General features: G+C 38.6%; 1 protein-coding gene across 1 annotated transcript; it reads left to right on the plus strand.

Annotated features, from left to right (window-relative positions):
- The first annotated feature begins 9,299 nt into the window (after nt 1-9,299).
- Nucleotides 9,300-12,705, plus strand: LOC143746600 (uncharacterized). Its single transcript, XM_077238529.1, has 6 exons — nt 9,300-9,781; nt 10,543-10,826; nt 10,933-11,267; nt 11,462-11,881; nt 11,996-12,150; nt 12,274-12,705. Exons 1-6 carry the CDS (start codon nt 9,321-9,323, stop codon nt 12,536-12,538), a joined length of 1,920 nt encoding a protein of 639 aa, XP_077094644.1. The 5' UTR covers nt 9,300-9,320; the 3' UTR covers nt 12,539-12,705.
- Nucleotides 12,706-14,612: the final 1,907 nt, after the last annotated feature.

The raw sequence follows: 14,612 nt of genomic DNA on the forward strand, positions 1-14,612 counted from the left end.
TGTTTTATTGGCAACCGCACTTTACAGTGCATTACTGCCATCATCAGGTAGCTTGGATCAGAAACACCTCCTATTTTCTTAACATTTCTACCCCTCCCCACCCCTAAAGAGAGGAGGAGAGAGAAAAAAATAAAAAATAAATATATATATATATATATATATATATATATATATATATATATATATATACACTGACGCTGCGTGTTCAGCTCCTCCAGTTTCCACCCCACCTCCCTTTAACTCCCACTTCTCACCAAACCTTACTTAACCTTCGGATTAACTTTTTCCTTGTCCCACACTTTACTTCATACACATCTCTCTACAAGCCTATACTTATTAATCCTACACTCTTTTCATTAAACCTGTATTGTTCAGAAACTGAAACAACACATTGACTGTACTATTTCCTACATTTGAGTCTAATATATTCTTTAATGTTAACTCTTTCCCTTCATTTTTCCATACTTCTTCTCTTAGCACTTCTCTTTCTTCTTCATAACCCTTACAATTAACAATCACATGTTCCACAGATTCACTCTGTCCGCATTTATCACATAATCCTGTTGGATGCTTAGATATTAAATGTAATGTTTTATTCAAACCTGTATGTCCCACTCTTAGTCTTGTAATTATACTTTCCTCCCTTCTATTTCTCCCTTTTTTCCTCCCTTCTCCCACTTTCTTTTGTATTGCATATAAATGTCTCCCTTTACTCTCATTATCCCAATATTGTTGCCACTTTTTAATCACTTTCTCTTTTATTACTGATTTTATTTCTTTTATACTATGTGGTATCTCAATTTCTACCATTTCCTCATCTACTGCTTGTTTAGCCAATTTATCTGCTTCTTCATTTCCTTTAAGTCCCACATGGGCTGGCACCCACATAAATTGTACTTGTATATTACTTTGCTTCAACTCAAAGAGATTTTGCAGGATTTCCATCATTAAATCTGGTCTTGATTCTGATTTTTGATTATCAATACTGACTATTGCTGAATATGAATCTGAACATATGATCGCATTATTAATTCTCCTTTCTTTAACTAATTGCACTGCTAACAAAATAGCCATCAGCTCACCAGTATATACTGATAACTGATCACTAATTCTAGCTTTTTTCCTCACAAGTAACTTTTGTACATATACTGCCACTCCTATCCTTTTTTGGAAGCATCCGTGTATATCTGTATATGATCTCCATACCTAATTCTTAAATACTCATTTGCTCTCATTACTTCCATCTCCTTATTTCCTTCACTCTGTCTTATCTTCAGTAATGTTAAATCTACTCCTGGTTGAGGAAGAATCCATAGAGGGGTATGCGGATACATTACTCTTGGCACACTTCTATAATTGTCTATCCCCATCTCTTTAATATCTTCTTCTACCACCCATCCAAAACTCTTGTATCTATTCATCCCTTGTTCCCAACATATTCCTAATATTTTCCTTGTTGGATGCCTCTCATCCTGACTATTTAGATTTGTCCAATAAACAGCCATTAACTGTTGCCTTCTGATATTAAGAGGCATTTCATTTACCTCCACTTGCATTGCTGCTATAGGTGTAGTTGGACATGCTCCACAGCAAATTCTCAATGCCTGTGCTTGAATTCTGTCTAACTTCACTAACTGTGACTTTGCCGCCAACCCATATGCCACACTTCCATAATCTAGCACAGATCGTATCATTGCTACATATACTGTTTGAAGCGCCCCTCTATCTGCTCCCCACTCTTGTCCTGCCATACATTTCATTACATTTATAACTCTTTTGCACTTATTTACTATCTTATGAATATGCTCTTTCCACGTAAGTCTAGTATCCAGCCATAATCCCAAGAATCTAACTGATGCCACTCGTGCCATTTCATTGTTGTATATCTTTAACCTACACTCATTTTCTACTTTCTTGTTGGAAAATATAATACTTTGTGACTTCTCCACAGATAACTTAAATCCCCACTTATATGACCATTTTACCACCTCATCCACCGCCTTCTGCATTTTCCCCATAATAAACTTTTTATTTCTTCCTCTGAACCACAAAGCCCCATCATCTGCAAACAATGATCTACCAACACTCCTATCCACCTTACTAAATATATCATCTATCATTATTATAAAAAGGACTGGACTTATTACACTTCCCTGAGGAGTGTCATTTTCTACAATTCCTTGAGATGATATAGAATCTCCCACCCTCACTCTTATTACTCTTTCCTTAAGGAAGTCATTAATCCAATTGAACATTTTCCCCCCTACCCCCATCTCCTCCAACTTAATCATAAGACCCTCCCTCCACAACATATCGTAAGCTTTTTCAATATCGAGAAACACAGCAATTACTGATTCTCTATTTGACAGAGCTTTCTTTATTTCTGCCTCCAAACACATTACCGGATCCATAGTTCCTCTTCCTACCCTAAACCCACTTTGATAAGGTGTTAATTTGCCTTCTTTTTCCAAAAAATATACTAATCTATCCGTTATCATTCTCTCCATCACTTTCCCTAAATGAGAAGTAAGAGCTATTGGTCTATAGTTACCTGGCTTACTAAGATCCTTCCCTTGTTTCCTTATTGGCAGTATCAGTGCTTCTTTCCAACTTTGTGGTAACACCCCCATTTCCCATACTTTATTATAAAACTATAACATTACTCTCAATGATTCATCACTTAACTGTCTAAGCATATTATAACTGATTGCATCTTGACCCGGAGTAGTTTCTCTCATTCTCCTCAGTGCTCGTTTTAGTTCGGTTAATCCAAACGGGACATCCATTACATTATCTCTTTCCTCTCTCATTTCCAATAAATGAGGATGTTCTCTTAAAGTTTCCTCCCTTTCCCTCTTAAATTCTTCAGACAGATTTTCTGTACTATTTACTTTTATAAATGTTTTACAAAACATTTCTGCTTTATCACAATTTTCTATTGCTATTACTTCCCCTTCATTTAAAACAGGATATTCCATCTCCTTCCTTATACCATTCATCCTTCTAATCATATTCCATACTTCTCCTATTGGTGTTCTTCTCCCTATTTTATCACAAAAGTCTCTCCAATATTGTCTTTTTGCCCTTCTTACAACCTTTTTTACTTGTGCTTGTTCTCTCTTACATTCCATTAAACCTGGGTAACTATGCATTCTTCTTACATTCTTATATGCTCTCCTTTTCCTTCTAATAGCATCATCACACTCCTTATTCCACCATGGTACCATTTTTATCTTTCTTCTTCCTTTACTCTTAGGAATACTACTTTCTGCCGCCTTCTTAATGACACCTATAATTTTCTCACTTATAGCATCTATGTCATCTGCATTTCTTACTTCATTTATATCTAAACCCTCCTCCACCATTTCCACATACTTAGTCCAGTTAGCCTTCTCATAATTCCATCTCCCTTCTCTTCTTACATTTCTTTCTACACTCTTATTCATACTCATTTCAATCAAAATGGGAAAGTGATCACTACCTATACTACATTTCCTTAATACCTTCCAGCTAATTATGCCCCCTACCCTACTTTTAGCAAGAGTTAAATCCAACACCGATTCTTTACCTGTTCTCATGTCTACACGTGTACCTCCTCTATCATTTAGACAGATCAAATTCATCTCATCCATTAATTCTTCAATCACCTGCCCATTTCTGTCAGTTACACTTCCTCCCCATATACTACTATGAGCATTAAAATCCCCACACCAAATCACCCTCTCTCTGTTTTGCCCCTCTATCTTCACCATCTCTTCCAATATCATTTGTCTACATGGATTATAATAATTAATTATTACAACACTCTTATCATCCTTCCATACCTCTACCACCACATATTCAATTTTTCTTCCTTTCCCCACCATTCTACACTGAATTTCAGACTTAATGAAAGTAACACACCCACCACCATTTCCCTCTTCCCGATCTCTTCTCACAGAAACATATCCTTTAATTATAAAATCCAGTTTAGGTTTCAACCAAGATTCTTGTACACATATCACATCAGGCTTAACCTCCATCTTATTTACATAACCCTTAAATTCCAATCCATTAGCCACCAGACTTCTAGCATTCCATTGTAAGATTACTAACATCAATACTATTGTCCATCCCATGACTCTTGACTAGGCTGAATTTCTGAGGTTAGACCTTCTCTAACCATTTCCCATGTTAGCCCTTTGATATCCAGGAACCTCTCTGCTGCTCTCACTATTATCTGTATCTTTTCTGTTCTTCTCTCCGTCTGTGCTGTACAGTTTATGACCTCTGCCATGAATAACACAAAACTCTTTTTACTTACTATCATTGTGTCATCCGATTTATTGCTTTCCTTTTCTTCATTTCTGTTTCGATCTCTCCACTCCTCATTCTCCTCACTCTCTTTATTTTTCCTTGAATCCACTTTTTTAACTGCTTCTGCATATGACAACTTATTTCCATCTCTTTCCTTCTGAATTTCTACTGCTCTCTTTCTAACTTCACACCCTCCATATGCCACATTATGGGCCGCCCCACAATTACAACATTTTGCTTCACTTCTTCCACATTTTCCATTCTCATGCTCTTCCCCACAATGTGCACATCTCTTTTTAGCTCTACATACACTTGCAACATGACCATATCTCTGACAATTATAGCATCTCAGCGGAGCTCGCACATATTCTCTCACCCGAAAGCTTACATATCCAATCATCACTTTACTTGGTAACATTCCACCACTTTCAAAACGTAACATTACAGAAAGACTTTCTTCCTTATTACCTTCCCTATTCCTCTGCAATCGTTTTGCTTCAATTACATTTCCTCCTTTAACATTCCTCATCAACTCTATCATATTGACCTCCAATGGTACCCCTGTAATTACTCCACATAACCATGGTTTTCCACCTATTTGATTACAACTTGATATCACTTGTTTACACACAACCTTCATTTTCTTTACCTTATCTCTCTGCTCCTCATTTTCACATATCACCACCAATGCTCCATCCTGAAGCACTCTTGCACATTTAATCTCCCCTGATTGTTTCCTCAATTCATTTGTTAATTCAATTGGGTTTACCCCTTTTATTCCTTGTCCCTCTTTAAATCTTACAATCATTTTTATCTCCTCTATCCTTTCATCTACTACTTCCCTTTCGCTATCCTCATCTGTACTTACTGAATCCTCTTCATTATCTTTCTTCCTCTTTTTATTTGCTTTTTCAACACTTTTTATTCTCCCACCTTCCACCTGTACCCAATCCATCTCCTTTTCACCTTCATTCTCTGATTCATGTATTCTAGTTTTTGTTTCTGATCCAACTTCCTCTTTTTTTTTCCTCGATTTGCCCATCTTCTCTTAACACCGACGCTCAGAAGAATCTTAATCCTCAACCGTTCAAAGTCAGACCCACACAGTCGTCCTTCTTCCTGAACTCCAAACAAAACGCCGCTTCCCCCACCGACCTCTTCCTTTCCAGCACAGTGGTTCCCAAACCTGTCCTGGAGTACCCCCAATACTGCATGTTGTCTCCCTAATCAGACACTCCTGATTTAATTCATCAGCTCAGTTGAATCAGGTGTGTTTGATTAGGGAGACAAAGAAACCATGCAGTATTGGGGTTACTACAGGACAGATTTGGGAACCACTGGGTTAGCAAGTGATTTGTGTGGGCATAAGTGGAAAGTCAAAATAGTCACTACAAACAAAGTAGAGTTTTATTGATACTTCAGTCAATGTGTAATGTCACCAAGTTAGCTAAGTGCTTTTATAAATTGCAGAACAGAATACAGAAAAAGAGAAACATTATTTGAAAATCGTTTCGCCACCGGAGGTTATAATTATAGCTTCCATACAAGGACGCAATAATAGCAAGATAACGTTAGCTTCGCGTTTCCCAGTGAGCATAAACAACGGCGTCGCCATAAACACATTTAGTCAAAGTTGTCAATACTCTATAAATGAACATTCAAATTCATAACAAACAGTGGATGAAAACAATCATTCACATAAATTGTCGCCCTACTATTAATTTGATTGATCATTTACAATACAGATTGATCGCTAGCTGCTACAAACATATGTTGTATTCACCAAAGTTAACGCTGCCTGCATAGTTCTAGCTAATTATATCCTTGTGTGGGTTTGGCGAACATAAGCGTCAATTTAGAACAAAAAAAAGAATTTAACGTTACCCACCTGTCCAGCAAAAACAGAGCAACCTGAATGTCGGACTGGAAGCCCTTCTGCCGGCGGAGTTCTCGCCATCTTTCGAATGCTTTACCGATGTAAATTCGGTACTTTGCGCGTTCTTTATCCTTTTCCCTCTTCTTTGTAAGTTGATCATCGGAACGTTGCTCTTTGGTCGTGTGTCGGCCATTGTTCAAACTTCCCTCTTGATGCTTCTCTCTCCTTCACACACCCCCTTCATGTGCACGCGCACTAACCCCCCAGACCCACCCTCAAATACTTTTTGCCAGTGATTGGCTGGAACACTGTTTGTTATGTTTCGTGGTGTGGGTAAGCCAAGTTTGTTTTTGTTGCCGTTTGTGGAGCCTGTTGTGTCTACAGAGACCACGTTATTTTACAGTGTGTTCAGGGGACAGGCAGCTAGCGGATAGTGAGGAGATGTTTGCTGTATGTGACAAAAAATATTTTGGCTTGACATCACTTAGAGCCCCTTTAATGACAAATTCAATTTGTACCTCTGTAGTTGAGGTCAAGAAAAATCTTCATGACACAGTTATAATGGACTCATGATGACAGCCAATGTTCTGTTCTTAGTGCAATAGTGTAATAATTAGATTCTCTTTAGTGTGTTTTCACATTTGTGTGATAAAGTATTTGTGCTATAGAATATTTATAAACTTCAGTTTTTATGTTAATAATCCAAACTAAATATATTTTCTAGTATTTGTCCAAAATATTGAGAATACAATCGAAAATTAATATATTTGATCCCCAAATAAACAGTTATTCTGAGGCACTCAAAAGGAATATAAGTTTAAAAAGCCTTTATTTAAACTTGGCTATTGTTGTGGCAAATTCTCGATCTTTGGTTCAAGTCTTCAAAGTCTGGTTCAGGTCTCAGAAGAAATCTTTCAGAGTCGAAGTTTCAGGTCTCAGAAGAATAACTTTATTGAGCAGTTCAACAAAGTGAGATGACGGCCACTCATCTGACATCACAAGGGCCAGTGCTCAGGTCTTATACCTTTTTCTTATCGTTAAGTGTCCAATTAGCGCTCATACAGTTATCTTTTTCTACTTGCTCCTCCTTGGCCTGTCGCCACGATTAAAAACACCTGCATCATTATTTTATTTTTTAATTGAGGCAACCTTCTTTGCGCATGATTTCTTTTAAAAATGGCTTTATACATGATTTATCAAACTAACCTAAAGTAATGCATCCCCTTAAACTGATGATGTGATAGGAAGGTGAGATATTTTTCTCCACTCTAGCCAATTGGGGGTGGAGATGTTTGGTCTTACTATTCCTCCAGAGTGTGCCCTTATGAAGAAGGTTTATTGATAAAGTTGGATGGTCTAGATTGGCCATGTTTGATAGGTAATACAGAAAGAGATCTATTCATGAGGACACACCCTGGGTAAGAACGGTTTGAAGGTGGGACTAGAGAGAGTCCCAAAGGGGGGATGTGTTGGGGAATTTCATTTGTCTCATACATGTCTCATACATGGGTCTAAATATAAAATGCTGTAATGCTGGAGAAAACCAGGCCTAAGGATATGAGATGAACAGAAAACTAGGCCTGAGGGGAGGAGATGAACAGAAAACTAGGCCAAAGGGCAGGTTAGGTAAGGACAGGAGAAGAAACTTCGTGAAAGGGCATGGAAAAGTACCTGAAAATCATGTATAAAGCCATTTTTAAAAGACATCATGCGCAAAGAAGGTTGCCTCAATTAAAAAATAAAATAACGATGCAGGTGTTTTTAATCGTGGCGACAGGCCAGGGAGGAGCAAGTAGAAAAAGATAACTGTATGAGAGCTAATTGGACACTTAGACCCATGTATGAGACATGTATGAGACAAATGAAATTCCCCAACACATCCCCCCTTTGGGACTCTCTCTAGTCCCACCTTCAAACCGTTCTTACCCAGGGTGTGTCCTCATGAATAGATCTCTTTCTGTATTACCTATCAAACATGGCCAATCTAGACCATCCAACTTTATCAATAAACCTTCATCATAAGGGCACACTCTGGAGGAATAGTAAGACCAAACATCTCCACCCCCAATTGGCTAGTGTGGAGTAAAATATCTCACCTTCCTATCACATCATCAGTTTAAGGGGATGCATTACTTCAGGTTATCAAACATTCAATAAAACAATCACAGTGTATGAACTTGAATTCCAGCAGCTGTCCCACGTTGCCAGAGGAACTGCGCAGGCGCTTCCGGTGGCCTGGAGTGCTATCTGCTCCATCGTTGCCAGCCAGTCCAGCCAGGGGCGCTATCTGGTGTTGGAGCAGACAGCGGGTTTTTAAACCACCAGTTGAGTCAGCTCGTGTTTCTTCAACAGACGATGACCGTGCTTGCAAATAATTCCTCTTTTGCACTAACTATATACATGTTCCAATGGTCTAATGCATGTAAGTTCTAAATTTCTTGACTTGCTATAGGAATATATTCAAAGGCTAAATAGTAAAAAGTGAATAAAGTGATCAATAGTAATAAAAACACTCTTGTATTTTCCCTTATTTCTGGTTGCATTACCTCGTACCACGGGCAATGACCTGCTTCAGACCCTCTGTCGTCCCCTCTCATTCACATATTTATATTTGTGACAGTTAGTGTAATTATATATAAAATATGTGACCCGTCACGGAAAGCAGTGACACAAGTCGGCAGCACAACTTGCGAGCAAAATGAGAAACAAGCGTTTTTTTCCAAAATTGGTGATTTCCGCTTTTTTGCAGAATCTGTTAGTTGAGATCATGAAGAAGCCTCTCCATGTTTGAGATAACAGTATTGGTATATTCAAAAGCGTACATTTTGAGGTTGAAATCGGCTTGTTTTTCGGAGATTCTAGCATGCAGTAGGGGCGTGTCATTGTCTGTGTGTATTTCCATACTGAATAGCCGCCGGCGCTTTTGCCCCCGCCCCCCAACAGCGTGGCTACTTAATTATGCAGCGCTCTAGCCGGCTCTATCTGATATCAAAATTCAATGAAGATGGACGCCGCAAAGAATGTCGCAGACGAGCTGAACCGTGGCCGTTACAATGAAAATGTTTTGAAGTACTTCTTCGACAAGCCGGATGCTTATGAACAAGCGTTCACTGATTCTGAAGACGATCTGAGCGACGATGAAAGTGGCATGATAAGACTGAATAATATCCCTAATCTACAACTGAGCGAAGATGAAGACGAGGAAGAATGTATCGGACTGGCGTCAGACGAGTTGGACCGTAAGATATCAGAGGCTATATCGATAGTAACATTTGATGGGGATATAGATAGAGAAATGGGGAAAATCCGTAACTTTGACTGTAAATGTTACACGAGGAGAAAAGAGAACTCTCTGCATGGGAGACAGTCTTGTAGCCAGAAGCTTTCTCCAGACATTATGTACAACATACGGCTGGATTCTTTAGCTGCGGAAAAAGAGTGGCAGGACATGCGAATTATTGGACATTTAGAGGCAAACAGACGCACAGTGCAAACTTCGGAGATGGTTACATCCACAAAGAAGACCCCGACAAAGAGAAAGTGTGCCCGAACGACTTATTTCATTGGAGGCAACGAGATCTGCAAGAATACTTTTCTGTTTCTTATGGGGTGAGTTTCCATAAACATCAAAGTTTGTCGTTTTAAGTTCATTCTAAGTTCAGCTCATGTTTAGTCCATGTTTAGACCTTCCAATACCTACCTATTGTTTTTAGCTAGCTCAGGACTGTCGTTTTAGTTGTAACGTTAGCTGCTAATCGTTAGCACCATATCACTTGCCAAAACCCCCATTACTATAATGAGCTTTAAGATGGTAATGTGAGCTTCTGCTATTAATTTGAATAATGCTTCAATTGCTTGAATTGACTGGTGTTAATGACTTAACTTATCCCAGGTAAACCTGCCTGTTAGCATTCTTGAATTGATTGTGATGCTAATAATTTTAGCCAGTGGTGGAGGAAGTACTACTTAATATTCTTACCAAGGATTTACTAACGTAATCGTAAATGTATCAGATTAAATTCCTACTTAAGTAAAAGTATAAAGTATACGTAGCCGTAAAATGTGCATTATAAGTCAAAAGTAAAAGTATTTATGAAGAGTTTAATGTACAGGATTTTTTTAATCCTTTGACTCGAACCAGGTCTAACCACTAACTGTGAGGTCTAAACCAGGACTAAAACAAGACTAAACCAGGAAGTACAGATACAAGCTCTAAAGTAAGTAAAAGTAAAAAGTATTCATCATAAAATTTACTTCAGTAAAGTAAAAGTACCTATAATTTGTACAATACATTTTGATATAGGTGACAAGATGCCTGTTAGCAAGACCATGATGTTTAACGTTTTTTCTTTTTTCCCCCCTTTTTTCAGCATTGGCAGAGACACCCTGGCTGATATAGTCAAACACTATGAGGAGAATGGGGCAAGACCACGTTTGAGGAAGAAGCACTCACTGCCACGTCCACCAGCCAGGTTCATCAGCCCTGAGGATATCAACAGAGTTGTGGACTTCATAAAAAACTATGCAGAAGACAATGCCATCATGCTGCCTGGCCGACAGCCTGGGCATAAGGATTGGCATGTGAAGTTGCTGCCAACTCATGTGTCCAAGGCCTCAGTGTGGCGTCTCTACGTGAAGTCTGCTAAGGAGCTTGGTATGTGTAAACATTGATTTAAAATTGAGTGCTTATAAAGTGAAATAATGCGGAGCACTATTAGCAATTACAATACAATTAACCATAAGCAATATCTGTTTTTCAGGTGAGCGTGCAGTTTGTAAAACCAGCTTCAAAGCACTGTGGAACCGACTTCTCCCACACATCAAAAGTTGCCGGCCACGCACAGATCTCTGCTGGCAGTGCCAAAGCAATAACGAGCAGCTGATACGAAGTGCAAACCTCCCAGATGATAGAAAGTCTGAAGCAGTAAAGAAGCAACAAGATCATCTTTCCCTTGTGCAGAAAGAGAGGGCTGTGTACAACGACATGACTGCTGCCTGCAGAAAGATTTGCTCTGGCTCTAACCTGTCTTTTGGACCATCCCTACCAGCAAGCAAGAAGATTAGGATGCATTACAGTTTTGATTTTGCTCAGCAGGTAATATTTCACACACATTTACTTCACTTTACTTCATTAATGTCCCTTAAAGGGCGATTTGGTGCATGAGAATAAATAGTGCAAATGCAGAATAGCATCAATATAGTAAGGTTTATCTTTATTAGACAATTATGAATAGATGCAAATTTAATTTAATCTAATCCAAGTTCCCTCTCTCCCTCTGTCTCCTACAGTTACACTTTCCCTCAAACCCTCTCCAGCCAGGACCAATGTACTTCCTGACCCCACGGAAATGTGGCCTATTTGGTGTTTCATGTGAAGGGCTGCAGAAACAGGTGAATTACCTGATTGATGAAGGCATGTCATCTACTAAGGGAAGCAATGAAGTCATCAGCTACATGCATCATTTCTTCTGCAACTTTGGAGTTGGAGAAACAGAGGTGGATCTTCATTGTGACAACTGCAGTGGGCAGAACAAGAACAACTTCATGCTCTGGTACCTTGCCTGGCGGGTTGGACACAAGCTTCACGATAAAATTGAAATCCACTTCCTTATTGCTGGCCACACCAAGTTTTCCCCTGACTGTGGCTTTGGACTCATCAAGCAAGCCTACATGAAGACAAGAGTCAACACTTTGGCAGACATCGCTGAGGTACTTTAACTTTACTTTGCTTTAATGACTTCAGTGCTGTTTTCTGTTCTGCTTCAATGAAACATTTAACTGAAGATTTTTTTTTTCTTCCTCTCTTCTCTTTTTTGTCATCAGGTTGTGGAAAACAGCTCTCCTGTGAGTCGCCTCAATATCCCACAGCTTGTTGGAACGGCAGAGGGCAAAGTTTTAGTCCAGACCTTCGACTGGCAGCAGCATCTGACTCGCCACTTCCGTAGACTCCCACAGATCAAGAGTTATCAGCACTTCAGGTAATTGAAACTTTCACATTGTGTACATACAATATAACATAGCAACAACATACACATGACAGTTTTTTTATAAGAAAATACTTTGCCATGTTTAAAATGTCTTATGTGCTTTTTCTGTCACAGCTTTGAAGCCAAGAGACCAGGTGTGGTGCTTGCAAAAAGTCACCGTGATGCACAACCTGTCGAATATCAGCTACTGCGCGACGGAGCAGATCTGCCCCCTGTCGACGGTCTTCCTGTCCTGGCCCCACCTGGACTGAAAATTGACAGGCAGAACTATCTATATGAAAAAATCAGGCCATTCTGTGCTGACGAGGCAAGAGACATCACATGCCCAGCGCCAAGGGTCACAACACAGAAGAGTCCACAGAAGAGGATGCGAATGTAATTTCTTTGGACTGTGTCACAAAGACCTTTTTTCTTGTTTACAACACCTGCAATGTCACTTTATCAACCAACCACCTGAATTTAGTTTTACATTCTTGTATGAAAAGCACTCTAAACAATGTTTGATTGATTTGCTTATGGAAAATAAAAAAAGAATATATCAATCAACCAGTTTATTGCTTATTTTTTATCATTAGCAAAAGTTTGTGTTTCATGTTGCATGAGTACACCGAAGAAAATTCCTAGTCTGTAAAACCTTTCATTGACAATGGCAATAAAATCTATTCTGATGCATACTCCTATACTGTATGTAGGGACGGACGGGGACTAAAAAACAGCCCTGGACTTTGACTAGGCCCGGCCCAAAGCAATCGGCGCGCAGAAACTCGACAACAACAACAATAACGCCTGCCATGAGTGTAACAAGACTTTAATTGTGGCTCATGGTACTATACCATCCAAATTATAGCTAACAGCATATTCTACAATCTATTCCATGCTGTCTTAAAATGAATTTATTACTTAATAATCTTAATTAATTTATGCAGTAATTAATCTTAGCTACTGCACAAATAATAATACCACATCTAAATGAAAATACACCATTACAAATGTAACTTCTGTATTCAAAATCTTCAATGTTTGTAAGCATTAACTGTAACGTTACCAACATTTTTAAAAGTAAAAGCACAACATATTTCTTAATATTAGCTACTGCCCAGCATATATATATATATATATATATATATATATATATATATATATATATATATATAAAATCACATAGCACATCCTGTTTCTGATTTTAACATTCTCTAGAGTTTATCTTATTTTTTATTCAGTGTACATAAGAGTTGCCTATACAGTTTTATCGGTAGATGCTAAGAGACATTTATTTATTACCTGTTTGCAAACTTTTTTTTTCTTTGATGGCACATTTTCCTGACCTTTTTGCTCCCCCCTGTGCTTTACAGCTTTACAGGGGGGAGCTTTACAGGGGGTATGGCTTATCTAAATGAGATGTAAATGAGCCCTATTGTCACTCCCAGCAGCAGAGAGAGGTGAGAACTGCAATCTTTTGAGGCTGTTTTCTCCCCTTTTAGCTTTTTTGTGTGCCTACCTTCAAATGGCCACAACATCTCCAAATATTATCAGATTTCCATGTGTTAAACATCGTTGGAAAGCTTTGAGACTACACTTTCAGAATCTGTGAATAACTCAAAATGCCCCAAAACCGACTTGTGTCCCTACTTTCCGTGATCGGTCACATATGTTCCGTACGATTATATGAGTAAAATACATACAAAAGATTAAATGATTAAATATATTCAGGAAATAAGGGTCCTTGTATAAAACCAAATTAATGTAGAAAAAACTCTCTAACTAACTTCCTACTCTACCCATGCTCTAATTGTTCTAACTAGTTTTATCCCCAAATCAAAATACATAGTGGGGCTATCTCCCTATCTTGTCAAAAACAGAGTAAAATTTTTATCAAAATCAAATGTAATAAGGTACCCTTATTCCTTGCTTCTTCATCCAACCTGTCACAGGAAGTCTTCCAGTTCGTCCAAGCCTGGGCCAATTGGATATACTCCTGAGTTGGTGCATCCAATGTCAATGCCTGATGGTTTCACTGACACATTGATCATTTGTTTTGCAACTGCACTAGCCAGCATGGATCTGAGAAAAGGCACAACACAGCAGAACAGCAAAAAGAAAACACCAATAGTCACTGCTATTATTATTCCCACCTTAATAAGCCATTCTTTCCATGATCCAAATATGGAATAAAAACCAGTATCCCAAGTTTCTGTCTCTCTCCGTATTCGCAGAAACCTCTTGTCTTAGGGCCTTCAACTTCTTCATGGCCTTAGTAAATGATCTATCTGGGACTGTGTTATTTGGGATGAAGGTACAACAATAAGATCCAAACATTAGACATACTCCTCCTTTTTCTGCCAGTAACCAGTTCAGGGCTTGTCTGTTTTGCCATGTAATTCTGCTAGTGTATTTTAGTTGGTGACCTAAGGCATCAAGTGCTTGATCTGTATTATAATATATGCTGATTGTAA

The sequence above is a fragment of the Siphateles boraxobius genome, unplaced genomic scaffold (genome assembly GCF_051911475.1).
Source record: "Siphateles boraxobius isolate OS27281-9 unplaced genomic scaffold, OSU_SipBor_1 100, whole genome shotgun sequence".
NCBI classification, from domain to species: Eukaryota; Metazoa; Chordata; class Actinopteri; order Cypriniformes; family Leuciscidae; genus Siphateles; species Siphateles boraxobius.

Coding starts and splice junctions, on each gene's coding strand:
- LOC143746600 (XM_077238529.1), top strand. CDS start 9,321: ATGATAAGACTGAATAATATCCCTAATCTACAACTGAGCGAAGATGAA. Junction 9,782..10,542: donor ACTTTTCTGTTTCTTATGGG/GTGAGTTTCCAT, acceptor CCCTTTTTTCAG/CATTGGCAGAGACACCCTGG. Junction 10,827..10,932: donor GAAGTCTGCTAAGGAGCTTG/GTATGTGTAAAC, acceptor TCTGTTTTTCAG/GTGAGCGTGCAGTTTGTAAA.